The sequence below is a fragment of the Lepisosteus oculatus genome, chromosome 5, assembly GCF_040954835.1.
Source record: "Lepisosteus oculatus isolate fLepOcu1 chromosome 5, fLepOcu1.hap2, whole genome shotgun sequence".
Taxonomy (NCBI): Eukaryota; Metazoa; Chordata; class Actinopteri; order Semionotiformes; family Lepisosteidae; genus Lepisosteus; species Lepisosteus oculatus.
In genome coordinates this window covers 30,265,890-30,281,392 of record NC_090700.1, presented here as the reverse complement: position 1 = coordinate 30,281,392, position 15,503 = coordinate 30,265,890, and the positions used below count along the sequence as shown (strand labels likewise).

General features: G+C 46.0%; 1 protein-coding gene across 1 annotated transcript; it reads left to right on the top strand.

Annotated features, from left to right (window-relative positions):
• The first annotated feature begins 5,469 nt into the window (after nt 1-5,469).
• shisa4 (shisa family member 4) lies at nt 5,470-14,120 on the top strand. The gene is made up of 5 exons (XM_006628350.3): nt 5,470-5,739; nt 9,375-9,552; nt 10,578-10,711; nt 11,098-11,298; nt 12,193-14,120. Exons 1-5 carry the CDS (start codon nt 5,679-5,681, stop codon nt 12,231-12,233), a joined length of 615 nt encoding a protein of 204 aa, XP_006628413.2. The 5' UTR covers nt 5,470-5,678; the 3' UTR covers nt 12,234-14,120.
• Nucleotides 14,121-15,503: the final 1,383 nt, after the last annotated feature.

Below are 15,503 nucleotides of genomic sequence, written 5' to 3'. Positions count from 1 at the left end.
GGTATCTTAATTAAAAGGGAAGAAATGTCCTGTTTTGCTTATTTCTGAAGTACTTGGGCTTTGTTTTTGGCTGTCGAGTTGGGTGGGACCACTTCCCATGATCCCCTCCACTGTGCCACTCTTGGTCACTGCTTCCTCATCCCGTGTTAGTACTTGGAACAAACCATTCTCCATCCATCCGTTTTTCTGACAGCTTCATCCAGCACAGGGTTGTGGGGCAGCTGGAGACTGTCTCAGCAAGCAACAAGCGTGAGACAGGCTGCCAGTCCATCAGCGGTTAGACACACCAGGGCCAATTTCCCCAGAAGCCAGTTGCCCTACCAGTCTGTTTTTGGACAGTGGGGGGAACATATAATCGCCACACGGATAGCACCCCAGGTCTGGAATTGAGCCCCAGGATCCCAGCACTGCAAGGCAACAGTTCTAACCTCTACTCCACCCTCAATGTATTCCCATTACTTAAATTCCAGCTAATGTTTCTTTTTCCCTAACTTCAGAGCGACCTGGAGTAGGGCACTGGTAAAGGATGGAAAATGAGGGCACCATGCAGGACCTTTCAGCAGGAACTCCACAGAGGTGTAACGTGGTCTTGTAGTTGCCAGTCGCGTCTGGTCCTGGAGAGCTACAGCCCAGCTGCTGCTGTGGGTTTCTTTCAAGTCCCCAACAGCACAACATCAGGCGACAGGCTAAATTGCTCAAGGGTTAGTGGGACCAATTTAATGTTCTGGCTTTTGTCTGAAATTAGGCAGGGAACTCCCACCCTTGCTATTTTGTATCTAACCATAAATGTATCCATTTTTAAAGAGGCGGGCAATTAGATGGTGCTCACATCACCAAATGATTTAATTTGAGCAATTCAGAGATCACTTCATGTAGAAATGTGAATACTCTTCAGCTGTTGGGGACAACATCTTGCTTAACAACACTCCCTATTTTAATCCACCTATTGCTGTTGGTGCTACTGCACTTGGCCCCAGCTGTGTTTACTGCCACAGTGACCAGCAGGGCAGTCCTGGTCCTGAAGGGCTAATGTCGACATTTTTTCTACATCTCAAAGCAGGGGTTAAGTTGTCCTATTAAACCAGTAAATAGCTGCTTGAGCTCACTTGGACCGGAGTGGGAATGAGACCTGCAGATACACAGGCCCTCAAGAACCAGGATATCCCCTCACTGATCTAGACAAGGGATAAATGTCTAATTTAGGTAACCAATAGCGTGGGTATAAAGTTAAAAAAAAACGTGCAATGGCATTGGAAGGGATTATTTGTGGGTGCAGAAAGCCTGGCAGATGTTTGCAAGGAACACGCACCCCATTCTCCAACCTCAGCGGACAAAGGGGATGAATTCGGAGGCAGAGAACAGGAACATCTCGTCACTAAAGGCTAGAGGCTGAGGTTTGTAAAAAAAACGCTGCCAGTACATAACATCACTCCTTCATCAAGAAAGAAAAGGTACCACCTAGCAGGACCGAATAGGCTGGAAAAAATACACAGCAGTTAAAGACGCTTAAGTATAAATTCTTCATCAAAACACCGTTACTGTTTTATTAAATTGTTGACTTAAGCAGAAGTATAACTTTTCTTTTGCGCTAGAGGGAATTACTAGTTTGAATTATTTGAGCCTCTTCATTTTTTCCCCCTCAGTAATGTTGCTGCCGGAGTAGCTGTTGTTTAACAAATTGAATATTAATTGATTTTCCAAAGCAGCAGTGGTCGTTCAGTCTGCGTTTCACAGCTCTCGGTCCACAGGCAAGAGAGTTGGAGCCGCAACCGGACTTCATGATCGTTTTTAATTACATGGGAATCGAGTACCAAGCAGATTTTGTAATCGACTTCGTTCTCTCGATAGTTGACTGAACTATCGTGCTTTGGGAACTGTTTTAATGAAAGCCTCTAACCCCCTACTCCTGAAGCCGCCCAACTGGCACTGCTAGAAGAGCCAATCGACACAATGTAAAACATAGCATACTATTCCCAACTAGCTCTGCGTAGAAGACATTTTTTTACCGCAACCACCTGCTGTGTTTCTCAGAGGACATAAGCGGCGGGCCGTAGAGCTTCCCCAGTGTTATCGGCTCAGACAGATGGACACCAGTCTGTTCCTCCAATCCGGAGAAAGGCTCTCCAGGCCCCGATACGGTGGCGCGTGTTTCTGCGGATGCGCAAAAGGAGGCCGGGCGCACCGGGGTAAAGTTAGCTCGAAGTTCGAAAACGATTTTGGCACGCCTGTAGCGCTTTCACGAAACCTCTTAGAGTTGCGAGAATGCTTGTTTTGTGTATAAAATACATTGTGGATGCTTTCTCAGCCTTTACTTTTTCGATTTTATGACATTTTTTTGACCATGCACGAATATTCTTTTGCCCATATCTTCGCAATGGAAGAACAGAACGCCGTCAAACCAAATGCATTTTTAAGACCACGACTTGTGGATATTTCCACAGCCTTTACATCAAACTATCAGTGAGCTAATTATCTTTTTTTAAACCTCCGGTTTTTCATCGATGCGTAATTACGCACGAACTGGAACCCGGGGGACCGCTGTGTGCACACGTTCACAACGCGAGAAATACTGTTCAATACGGCTTCATGCGAAAAACCCGTATATGACCATAGGAAGCAGAACAGCGCAGTCTCCCATTACCCAGACTGTAAGCACGGGAATAAAGCTTTGTTTGATTTCTGAAACCCTTCCTTTACGCCCTGTTTTCATTCAGGTAAGGGTCAACTATATTCACAATACTACTGACAGCAGGAAGATTAAAATATTCTTTACTCAGCAGCTTATTAAAAACAGCTCCCATGATGTTCAAACCGATTTACACAGAACACTGACACAGCTTTGTGTTCTGAATCTCTTTTTCTCTTGCTTTTATTTAATGTGGCACAATGCACTGGGATAGGGGTATTCTGTTCACAAACCAATAGCATTTAAACCACAGCACCCACAATGCTGCAGGTAAGTGTTTTGCACACTAAGCAGGTCATCTGACTATTCCAAGCTTTGTTTTGGGTTATGGAACCTTTATTTTTTTATGATTTTCTGAAGATAACACTACAGGTGGGATGGGTGGGTTGTCTTCATGGCTCAATAGCATTTCAAATACAGCACCCACACTGCTGAAACCAAGTGTTTTACACACCAGACAGGCCCCCGAACCTCATACAACCTTACTGTGGCTGTGGCCCCTTTCTTTATTTTGTAATGAGTTTCTGAAGATAACACTACAGGTAATACACTGGGACGGGTGGGTCGTCTTCATGGCTCAATAGCATTTCAAATACAGCACCCACACTGCTGAAACCAAGTGTTTTACACACCAGACAGGCCCCCTAACTTTATATAACCTTGCTGTGGCTGTGGCCCCTTTCTTTATTTTGTAATGATTTTCTGAAGATAACACTACAGGTAATACACTGGGACAGGTGGGTCGTCTTCATGGCTCAATAGCATTTCAAATACAGCACCCACACTGCTGAAACCAAGTGTTTTACACACCAGACAGGCCCCCTAACTTTATATAACCTTGCTGTGGCTGTGGCCCCTTTCTTTATTTTTTTATGATTTTCTGAAGATAACACTACATGTAATACACTGGGACAGGTGGGTCATCTTCATGGCTCAATAGCATTTCAAATACAACAGCCACACTGCTGAAACCAGGTGTTTTACACACCAGACAGCCCCCAGAACCTTATACAACCTTGCTGTGGTTGTGGCCCCTTTCTTTATTTTTTTATGAGTTTTTCAATATGGCACCATTAGACAGGCAGTACATGGGGATAGTACATCGTGCTCTTCACGAGTCAATAGCTCTTCAAGCACAACAGCCACAGTGCTGCAACCAGGTGTTTTACACACCAGACAGCTCCCCTAACCTTATACAACCTCGCTTTGAGTTGTTTAACATTTCTTTCAAATCACTTGGGTTCATCAATCATTTGATCATTTTTCAGCGTGGAATAAACCTATTACTTGTTCCTTGGAGATTACCATCTGCTGATAAGATATGATCGCTATATTGACCATATACAATTTCTTGCATAAGGAATTCATATTTTGCATACACCGATCCCCCCGGAGTCCCAAGTGATTCTGGTTTTGGAAAGCTAAAGGACAATGAGCTTCACGATACCAGGGGGACAGTGGGTGGTCAAGTCTCCCCTAAACAATGGATCTTGTCAGATTATGATGTCAGTGCATTTAATAAATGTTGTTGAACTCTCTTTAGCCCAAATACAGAGGAGCCCAGACCCAGAATGTTACACATACTGACAGAGAGTGATCTCATTATGTGTGTTTGGATTTTAACAACTATTTTTATTGTTTGCTAGAACCAAAACAATCTATGTTAGACATTTTCATCTTCAGCCAAAAATACAAACCTGTGTACGTAGTGTGGTGCAGGTTCTTGTCCCATCCTGCTCTTGGTCCAGGTTGGAGGGTTGCACCGATTCTGAATCTTGTTAGCTGGTATGGATGGGTTTGGGGGTGTTGATACCAGAGTGGTCCAGGAGGGGGATTCAGGTGTCTCGGGGGCATTCTTGTTTTTCTATGAGTTCAGGTTGATTCTGTTGGTTCTGTCATGAATCTCCCTCACGCAGGCAAGCGCTCCCGCATTCCCTCGAGCTCTCCCCATACCAAACGTGCACATGTCAATCAGTCCTCTACTTAAACCCTCATCTGTCCCCCGGTCATTGCTCACGATTGAGATTCTCTCCCAGAGCTTACCTACTAACTACGCCTTTGCCTTACTATGACTTCTCCCCTGGACCTCGACCCCGCTTTTCCGACAACTGCTTTAGCCACTCGATTTTGTACCTTCGCCTGTTTTACGCTTTCTCGGGTCCTGACCCCAGCCTGTCTCTTCATTTACGCCTCTGCCTACCGACGCAACTTCTACGCCTTCCCGGACTCCGACCCCTGCCAGTCCCTCGACTACGCCTTCGCCTGTCGATTCTGTGCCTACGCCTGTACTACGCCTTCCCGGACTCGGGCCCCTGCCTGTTTACTCCGACTACGCCTGCGTCTCGCGCCAACCCTACCAAGGGCACCGCATTGGATCCCTATCCTCAGCAGTCAGCCCCTGCGTGACAGGTTCTGAGTGTCTTGGTTACATCCGTTTGTGTGTATAGATGAAAAAGCTATTGAAGAGCACCCCCACACCCCCCACCCGTCTCGGTGGAAGTTGCCATGTTCAAAAAATCCTAAAAAGATAATTAAAGTTGCACACAACAAAGCATGACTGTGAAAGGTCAGGAGGCCTGCCTAGTGAGCACAACACTTGATTACAGTCAAAAAAAACATTAAAAAATATGAGAAATCATCCACAATGTATTTTATACACAAAGCAAGTGTTTTTGTAACTCTAAGAGATATCGTGAAAGCGCTACAGGCGTGCCAAAATCGTTTTCGAACTTCAAGCTAACTTTACCCCGGTGCCGGACCGGGGGGGGCGCTGGGGACCTTCAGACGCCTCTGAAAGCGTCACTGCCGAGGAGCCCGGTGTCATTGGACGCGGCTAGCCGGCTGCCCGTTACATGTTCAGCGCTGCTTCGCAAACAGGATTTAATTACACATTTTTTACAGTTTTCAGTGGGTGTTAGGGATGCAACACACGTAGTCCGCTATACGAACGGCTGCGGTTCGAATTTATTGAATTCTTGAATTCTCCGGCGAGATGTCCGTGCTCGCTGTATTGGCTTGGCCGTTGCTGGTCATCGCGCTTTCCGCCGGGCAAGGTAAGATACATTATCAGTCTGAGATACCCTGAAAGGCCTCTGTTCTGGAAAATTAAACGTTAAAAGCTGCATTGACATTATAACGTGTCTGTTTCTCCTCACTGCTGGGGAAACCGCTGCTACATTTTGTTATTACTGTTCTTGCACTGGATGAATATCTGGTGGGTAGCTGTTGGTAATAAGCATTTCACAAGAGAGGCGTTATTGTTAAAAATCTGTAAAGTGCTTGCAAAACCAGTTTGCTGTGGTGTTTGCAAATTAAATTTAGGATGTTTAATTCGAAATGCAGTACATCCTACAAAGTACAAATCCTTGGATCTCTTTGGCCTTTATTTAAATGTACCATTAAAAATCTTGCAGCTGATGACGTATTGTTGCTTTAATAACTGTAATATTGTATCATCACACTCACACGGCACTTATTATAAGCTAACAAAAATACTCGTAGCACCAAAGAAGTACAGTGTGTAGCCATTTATATCATAGCAGCGGGGCCTGTACGTTATCCTGCGTGGAAAATAACATTTCTGTTTTCAAGCTGCTACCGAAGACAAAAAGGTTTCTGTATTGGCGACTGCTCGGAGTGGCACTGTATCCTCTCTAAAATATATCTCACCAGTCTTTTTTTATGTACACTGATTGTAAACCACCTCCGAACCGTCATCTTTTGATTCTAGGTACATACAGTATATTTAACACTTCTCTTCGTAAACTCCGTGCCAACTGAAAAGAAAATCAGATGTCGTGAGAGGCATAATGATTTTTTCTGATCCTCGGATCAGCTTGGCTTCTTTCATGATGCTCCGTGTTTTGCTTTGGTGTTGTGGGCGCGTTTATATCCGTGTGTCCTTTAACCCTTGTAAGCGGTACTTATCGGATATCCTTTACCCATCAATGAAAATCTAGGAAGACAAAGCAGATGGTATTAGCAGGGTAAACATTAAAAAGATGCACGAATATTGTGTAGTGGGCAGCATAGTGGTGCACTGGTTAGCATTGCTGTCTTGTGGTGCTGGGGCCCTAGTTTCAATTTCTGGGGTGCTATCTGTGTAGAGTTTGTATGTTCACATGGATTTCCTCCTGCAGTCCAAAGACATACTGGTAGCGTAAACGCCTTCCTGGAAAACTGGCCCTGGTGTGAGCGTGTGCCCTGCCTTGCTCCTGTTGCTTGTCAGGATAGGCTCCAGCTCCTCTGTAACGCTGTATGGGATTTAGCAGTTAGAAAATGGATGGATGGGTCTAATATTGTATAACCACAGCAGTAAACATATGTAGGAGGAGGTACCTCACTAAGTACTTGAAGGCAGACACAACCGCTTCTCTCTGGTCTTTCCTGAGAGATGGCCCTTCAGAACAGAGCAGGCAGCTGAAACCCAGGAACAGCTGATGGAGAGCAGAGTGACAGCCATTAATCTAGAGGGGGAGCCATGATGGGAAAACCGCAGCTGCTCAGTTTCGGTAACCAGAAACGGGTTTGGCGAGGGCTGTTGTCTTGAGCTGTGCACCCTCCTCCTTTTTTTTTCATCTCCTGACCAAAAGGACAAGCTGAGAAGCGGTCAGTCAGGGCTTCACTCTGAAAATCCTCTCTGCAGGTGTCTTAAGAACAGAAGTGCTATCAAGCAGAAGCTCTGTGCCAATCTGGACTTTCTAGACGTCCCTGGATGCTTTTTGTGAACATAAAATAGCCCGTTTGGTAGTAGTTAATTGAAGAGGTTTATGTAGGTAACTTTGTCATCATACATAGGCTGCAAAGGGTTATTCCATGCTGTCAGGAAAAGAAAGCTCTCTTCAGGTGTGATGAGGTCCGAAAGAAGGCTCCACAGCTGAAACGTTGTGTCTCTTAGTAGTTAATTGATCTGAGGACCTCATCCAGCCAGGGGTTGAAAGGAGTTGGCTTCAACAAAATAGCTGGGCAGCTTGTTCCATACTCCCACCACCCTTTTTGTAAAGCACCCCTTGTGCCTTAGTCCGTATATTAATGTATACTCCCGTACATTATTCATCACAATTCAAGTGCATGAATTGTGCCTGGAGGCTTACTGGTCTGTGCGGGCAATTTCAAATGTGTTATCTTTCTGTCCTACTTGGGAAAATTTGACATGGTGCGGAAGCTCAAGGCTTTTATTTGATTGCACAGCATATTTCCGAGTAATTTTTCAGCAACATTCAGACAAGACAACGTCCTGCAATGTTAATTTTGCAAAAGCCGGTTTATTTCATGGTTTCTTCTGCCGGCCGGTTTTAAAGTTTAAAATAAAAACCTTCTGGAATTCCAATTTCTGGGGGTGTCACGGTGTCGCATTGCTGCCTCACAGCGCTGGAGCCCTGGGTTCAGTTCTGGACCTGGGGGTCTGTCTGTGTAGGGTTTGTACGTGTGATCTCCTGGTGTCCATGTGGGTTTCACCTGGGGGCTTCGTTTTCTTCCTACACTCCAAAGACACACTGGTATTTTATCTGGCTTCTGGGAAAATTGGCCCTGGTGTGAGCACGTGTGTGTTGGTGTTTGCGTCTGTTGTTCTGTCCTGTGATATGGTGTGGTGTCTCCAGGGTGTATTCTGCCTTGTGCCCAGTGCTTGCCAGGATAGGCTCCATTGAGTCTGACATTCACCCACAGGGAAAGAGTCCTCATGCACTGTGGTTTGATCCATTTGCTTTAATACTGTAGCAGTGGGTGCTGGATATTTCCAGGAAATTTGCAAATGCACAGCATTTCAGATTGAAATGTTATGAAGTATTTTTCTGATTCATCAGGTTAGCTTGTAAGCTAGCTAAACCAATCCAGCTACCCCAAATTAATAGTCGGGTTTGTTTCCCTGAATTCAAGGATTGGATATTTACCTGGATCATCACATTTCTATTACAGTTTGTTGCCAGTTGCCAGTGCTCTCAGTTGGGTTTTCTGTAGTAGAGTGAATTGAGAAGCTCTGAGTTCAGCGATAAGTTTGCACCAGAGCCACCCAGTCTGCAAGAGCCTGTGAAGCAGGTTTAGAGAAGACGGAGGAGGTGACTTCTCTGTACTGGAGAAGCCTCAGTCTTACTCTGCTGATGCTGTATCCTTCACCTTGGCTGTAACCGCTAATCAGATTGAAAAGCCTGGATCTGTCCTCAAGCTCAGATGAGGTCCTTCGCCTGCTGCGACTCTTAAGAAAGTAGGTTTTGTTTCGACTGTACACCCCTTCAGAGAGTGGGCATGGTGAGTTTTGTCTTCTGAGTATATTAGCTTTCACCCTTTAGTTCCGTTCATAGTTGATTTTGGGAAAAATTATGGGCAAGATTCCAAGCAGCAGTTTTAGTTATTTATATTCTGTCTATGTAAACCTTTTGAGAACTGTAGAGCATTTTGAGCACCTTCTTTACCAAAAGGTGCCAGTTTGGCTAGGAGTGTTCTGTTAATGTGGCACACAACATAAGAATCATGACAGCTGAGAGAGGGTCATTCACCCATCAGGCATGTTTGGTTGCTGTTACCTTATCACCCTAAGATCTGCTTTCTTCCAAGAAAGAGCTGGATATCGGCTTGTGCTGGGCGGCTTGATCCACACTCCCACAACTCTTTGTCTACAGAAGCTGGCCCTGTTCTCAATCTCAAACGCACTTTGCCTTGGGTTTGCATCTGCTGACCTTTGTGTCTGCAGTGAGCGCCAACGAGGACTGCCTGTGGTACGTGGATAAGAACGGCACCTGGCACAATGGCTTCGACTGCCCCCTCATCACCTTCTGCTGCGGGAACTGCCACCGGCGCTACTGTTGTCTGGACAGCTTCAAGATGATCACCGAGAGGGAGCAGAAGCACTGCATGCTCTTCCAGTTCAGGTATTCAATTCTGAGCCACCCAGGGAGAAGACAGATCTGTAACATGGCGCATAAATATTCCTTTTGTTCCCCTATTCTCTTAGCTTTCAAGTGTCTCTTTATTGTCAGGGTGTTGGACAAAGCAGGCGAATCCATTGAGGTCAGAAATAAAAAATGTTATTTGTTAAACACCTCGAATCAAACATTTTGATGATATTTTTTCTCTCAGTTTGGAATTGGTGATTGCTTTAGGATTGAGGAGGGAAGAGACGTGTAGAGACACAGAGACCCGAACTGCTGTTTGTCGTGTATCCTGCTCCGCAGTGCCTGTTGGGGGAGACGGTGCTGATTGGAGGAGCAGTACGTCCCTCACTGACATCACTGCAGGTCTGCTGGCGATTGGGGAACTGTGCATTCGCTTCTAGCCACTGAGTCAGCCATTCAGTCAATACTGGCGCCCTAATAATCTGTTTTGCAGATATGTGGCACAGTCATATGGATTGCTGCCTTGTAGTGCTGGGGTCCCAGGTTCAATTCCAGTCCATAGATGTACTGGTAGGTTAATTAGAGTCTGGGAAAACACACCCACTCCCCAGGTTACATGAAGATCCTTTTCGGTAGGTCTGTACTTAGTTTATGTGAATGGAAAGCGACTTGCTCGAGAGTTACCATTGCAGATACTTATAAATGAAAACATTTTGCTTAAGAAACAAAGCATGAAACACTCAAAATACACAGTAAAAAATCAATGAAACATTAGCGAGAGAAGGTACGGTCAGGATACCACAGCTGCACGACAGCAAAGCGAGACCGAGTGTAAAATGGCATCCTGCTGGTGACCGTGGTACAGCGACTCTGTGCTGCTCATCCGCTGGAGGGCTTGCGTATCAAAGGTAAACGTTGCACAACTTGCACTATGAGTCTTGCGTGATCCTGGCAGGGATGTAATATATGACAGAAAAAGTGTGCTGTGGTGAGTTCATGTGAGGGAGGGCGCAGTCTCGGAGTGCTGTACGTGTGTAACCTGCCTGCCCCTCTCTGCGCAGCCCCACCACCATCGCTGGCATCGCCTCCTCCATCCTGCTCTTCGTGGCCATCATCGCCACCGTGGTGTGCTGCTTCATGTGCTCCTGCTGCTACCTGTACCAGCGCCGCCAGCAGCACAGGACTCCGTTCGAGGGTAGGGGGTCCTGCTGGGGGGGGGGGTCGGTGTGTCAGACTGTGAGAGTGTAGATCAGTGCCACGCACAAAAGTAGACTCAAGCGCGGATAATTCAGTAGCAGGGATGTGTTTGGGATTCGTGGCCTGACCGCAGGCTAACGCTCGGAGACCAGAGGCTGCTTGTTACAACATGGGGGGAAGAACGGCGGACAGGAAGTGTGGTTTGAAGACATCGTGTCTAGTTAACTGTGCTACCATTTTCTTCGTAAGGAGTGTCCTTTTTAAAACAAGACTCCTTTCATTCCTCTGCTTTAGATCTGTCCTTCAAACGAGGGAGTGATTGGCCATAACTGGTCAGCTTTGCAGTGATGTACCAGTCAGTGATGCGAATGTGATGTTTTTCAGGCCAGCAAATTCCACTCTCCAACTACCCCATGGATTCCTCACACCAAGCTCCAGGCAAACCTGCTGGGGCCCCTGAGTACCATTACCCCGGTTACCCACCTGAACCGCAGTATCAGCCTGGCGCACCCCACCAGTATCCCATGATGCCCCCGGCGCCCTACCCACCCTACCCACCCGCAGATCCTGGGTATGGCCAGCCAGGTAAGAGCCAGTGGGAGAAACCAATTTATACTCCAGCCCATCTAGGCAGCTCAAGGGACGTACTCTGGTTGTGATTATAATAGCCAAACCATTTTAAGCAGTTGAACGGTGTGCTGTGTGTGGATGTAGCTCGAATGAGTTCAGAGTTGGGGGGCACAGTGGTACAGCAGCTAGCATTGCTGCCTTGCAGCCTTGGGGCTCTGGGTTCAACTCTGGACCTGGGGTGCTATCTGTGTGGAGTTTGTATGTTCTCCCTGGGTTTGTGTGGATCTCCTCTCTGTTCTTCAGTTTCCTCGCTCAGTCCACAGACATAATCGGTTAATCGGCCTCTTGGAAAATTGGCCCAGGTGTGCGTGTCAGTGTGTGTGCCCTGAAGTGGACTGGTGTCCCATCATGAGGTGTTGCCCTCCTTGTGCCCGTTGCTTGCTGGGATAGGCTCCGGCTCCCCCTTGACCCTGAACTGGAAGAAGCGGTTAGAAAAAAGATGGGTGGATACGTTTGACTTCAGTTTCTTTTTTCACAACATGAGATGTGAGCCTGTTTCAGTGACCAGGACTGAACGGTTAACACTTGGCTCAGCACCCACAGCCCCTGATCCGCGCTTTTGCAGTCTAATCTTTTCCGATTTAACCGGCACTCCTGGGAGCTTCCCACAGAACACCCAGGTGCCGCAGGTCATGCTGGTGTAGAAGAGCGAGATACTGTAAACCTTGTAATGGCGGTGGTAGCTAAATGACAGTGAGGTGTGTACAAAGTAGAGCTGCCCAGTGTGATTCCTGTGAGGCAGCAGATGATGATTGAGGAGGCAGTGTCTATTATAGCAGCGCAGCACAGCAGGCAGGAAGACCGATGAAGCCAAGCACTGACGTCCTGCTGCTGTTCCTTGTGTTGCAGTGCCCCCTCCGTACACCCCCCCGCAGTACAGCGGCCCCTGAGGAGCAGGAGAGGGGGGGACAGGACTGCGCCAGAAGAGCAGGGACAGGCCTCCCTCTCTCGCCGTCACTCCACTGGCTTCTCCCATTTAAAAAAAAGCACTAACTCACACCATGCGGCTTTGTTTTCTCTCATTGGATGGAGCATGATCTGAGCTGGGACTTCTGCTGGACTGTGCTGCATCTGCAGGACAGCAGGGGGCAGTGTGGAGATGTCAGCTGGCAGATAGAAGTATTCTCCTCGGAGTCGGGAACAGCCCCACATCACAGACTTCCAACTACACCTGGAAAAAGGGATCACATGTCTCTGGGGTTTTCTCTTCTGCGTTTTGCATTTTCTTTTCTCTGCTTTATTTTTTTTCTCTCCTTAATTGTATTGGAGCACAAAGAGGTAGATATTAAAGGTCACTCACGTCAATTTTTAGGCCCATTGTTCCTCCTCGTGGGTCTTAGTGATATAAAAAACTCACTCAGCTGCCTCCTTCTGTAATTCTGCTCAAAGCATCCTTGTGGCTGTGCACGTGTTCTGGTTCATGGTGTTTTGAAGTTCAAATACTCTGCAAATGGCTAATTTCTCCAGCCTCTCCCCTGTTGCTGTGGTTTACAAACTTCCATTTATTTATTCATTTGACAGCACTTCTATGGGAACTTTAGCTTTTCTTCCTGGCCACAAACTGATGGTGATTAAAGGATTCGCGTTTTTGTTTTTTGTTTTTTTTAAATGCTTGTCGTCATTTGGAACTGACCAGAGCAGAAAGATCCACTTCAATGAGACGGTCTGTTAGAACGCGTATCGGACGCACCTAGACGAGTATTTGGTCTTCGGCTTACACAGTCTGGCCTCCCTAAACTGCCCTTTGAAATCGCTGCGTGAAGCAGTTTCTCACTCGTCCACCTGATCAACTGTGCAGTGGGGCTGCTGGTGCTGGTCACCAATGCTGGTGCTGAGCCACACAGCCCTGGTTTCTGCTTGACTCCCCTTCTATACCTCAGCTGCGTTGGATCTCAGACTCTAGTCCTGGAGAACCTTAGTTCAGCAGGATAAGTGACTATTAAATCCCCAATTTCGTAAAATTTGGACAAATAAAAAAAGGCAACCTTTTGAGGTCTATGACTGCTGAATCCATGTTGTCTCTGTAATAGAAAGCATAATAAAGTTCCACTGATACATGGCCATTGTCTCCTCATCAGAGAGCCAGTAGTGTCGGTGATGCATATTTATTTGTGTTTTACCAGTTAATTAAACAGGTGGAACCAAAATTGAAGTTCTCTTCAATCCCCAAGGACCACAGTTCTCTTAATTGAACAGATTACTTGCTACAGACTCGTTCACTGTTGAGAGGTTTTGCCGGCTGTCTCCAGCAGGTGACCCATAATTGAAGTGGGGGCCCCGTTTTATGTAGAAACCTGTTTTTTAGTTGCCGGTTGAGCAGGTTTGCCCGCAAGTCCCATAGATGGTAAAACACAGCTGCCAGCGATAGAATGGTTGTGATGTAGTCGATCTGTTACGTGCATTAAATAAGAAAATGTGACATACTGTACCGAATGCTTTGTTTTATAACTGTTTTCTTGGATCTGTGGAATGTACACCGAGGTGATGTGTTAAATCTATGATTTCAAAACTGGGTAAAACTAATTCTCTGTTCATTTACTAACCACACCAGTTTTGGGTGGGTGGCTTGTGGAGTAATCTTTTGTAACAAGTCCTTGCTGAGTGGGATTGAGGGCTTTTTTTCCCCGAGCGGTGTTTATCTTGCCCGTGTGGTTGCCTATCCTGCTTTTCTTGTTAACTGATTGTCGAGTAACATGATGGATAGCCATGTCCACATTAAGAAAAAAAGAAGAAACAAAACTGGCCAATTTGTAATAAATAAAATAATCAAAAGTTAACCTTTTGTGGTCTCTGGCTTCAAAATCCATGTTGTTTCCTACCTCCATAATAGAAAGTATCAGCAAAGTTCCACCGACGCTTGGCCATTGAGCCAGCAGTGGCAGTGAGTATTAAAAGAGGAACTCCAGTCTATAGACTGAGATTGGGCTGAACTAGCTGAGCCGTGTGGCAGCCCACAGCCAAATACATTACAGCAATGGTTCTCAGCCATGGTCCTGGAGGAAAACAGCCCTAATTGCTGACCTAATTGAATGGTTTGCTTCTTCAACCATTTATGTAACTTGTTTCTTTGGTCAGTCCTGATTGTCACACATACCCTGCTTCAAGGATACTGTTGCCACAGCTTTGGCACTCAGAGCTCTACACAGTCTCTCCTCACCTTGCTTGCTGTTCTGACTCAACTGCTCTTACAACTGATTAACATACACAGGTGGAACATGGCCTTCCACAGAGGACCCGTTGGGTAGAGTTTAGGCTGCACGTCTGAATAAGAGCGGTTGGGAAACTCTGAGGGTATATCAATCACAAATCCCGTATGACTTTTAGAGAACTAAAAGGAAATTTACAAACATGCCCCCAAATAAATAATAATAAACTGTATTTTACATTGTAGCTTCTCAAAGTGCTTTACAGAACAAAAAATACACAATGAGAGGAGACAGCAGAATTACATAAGTTACAGTAAGGGTTTGGAAAGCAAAGGGTCAGCCACACAACCAGTTAAATACAAGTCCTTCTAAAGAAGAAGGTTTTGAGTCTGTATGTGAAAGTGCTCAGGCTAAGTCACTCTGTGATATCCTTAGGGATAGATTTCCAGAGCTCTGGGGCCGAGCAGGAGAAGGTCCTGTCACCCATAGAACGTAGATGGGATTGGGAGAGAGACAGAACACCAGGATTTATTTAATGAAGGTTGTGAGGTGGAGAGAAAGAAGAAAAGTCAGACAGGTACTGAGGTGACAAGCCATGCAGAGCCTTATAGGCGAGTATGAGGATTTTAAAGTCAGCACAAAAATTGATGGGTAGCTAGTGCAAGGACTCCAGGATAGGAGTAATGTGATCACTTGCTCTAGAACTGGTCAGGATTCTGGCTGCCAACTTTTGACATAATGTAGTTTATTCAATGTGGAATTTGGATTCCTCAATGAGTGTGGGGCTCCAGGAATCAATTCTAGACAACAAAAATATGTTGACCACCTTTTCAGCAACAGTTAGCAACAACATAGGACGCAGTCTGGCAATAGTTCTGAGGTGGGAGAATGATGTTTTAACAATACGTTTCACATGTAGGTCGACCTAAAAACCTGGATCAAATATCACACCCAAGTTCTTCAATTCAGATAGAAACTCAAGTACAGTACCATTCATTGATAGGGTTACTGCAT

Excerpts from the sequence above, each read along its gene's own strand:
- shisa4 (XM_006628350.3), top strand. The coding sequence starts at position 5,679 with ATGTCCGTGCTCGCTGTATTGGCTTGGCCGTTGCTGGTCATCGCGCTT. Across the intron at positions 5,740-9,374 it reads CGCGCTTTCCGCCGGGCAAG|TGAGCGCCAACGAGGACTGC; the intron begins GTAAGATACATT and ends TTGTGTCTGCAG. Across the intron at positions 11,299-12,192 it reads TCCTGGGTATGGCCAGCCAG|TGCCCCCTCCGTACACCCCC; the intron begins GTAAGAGCCAGT and ends CTTGTGTTGCAG.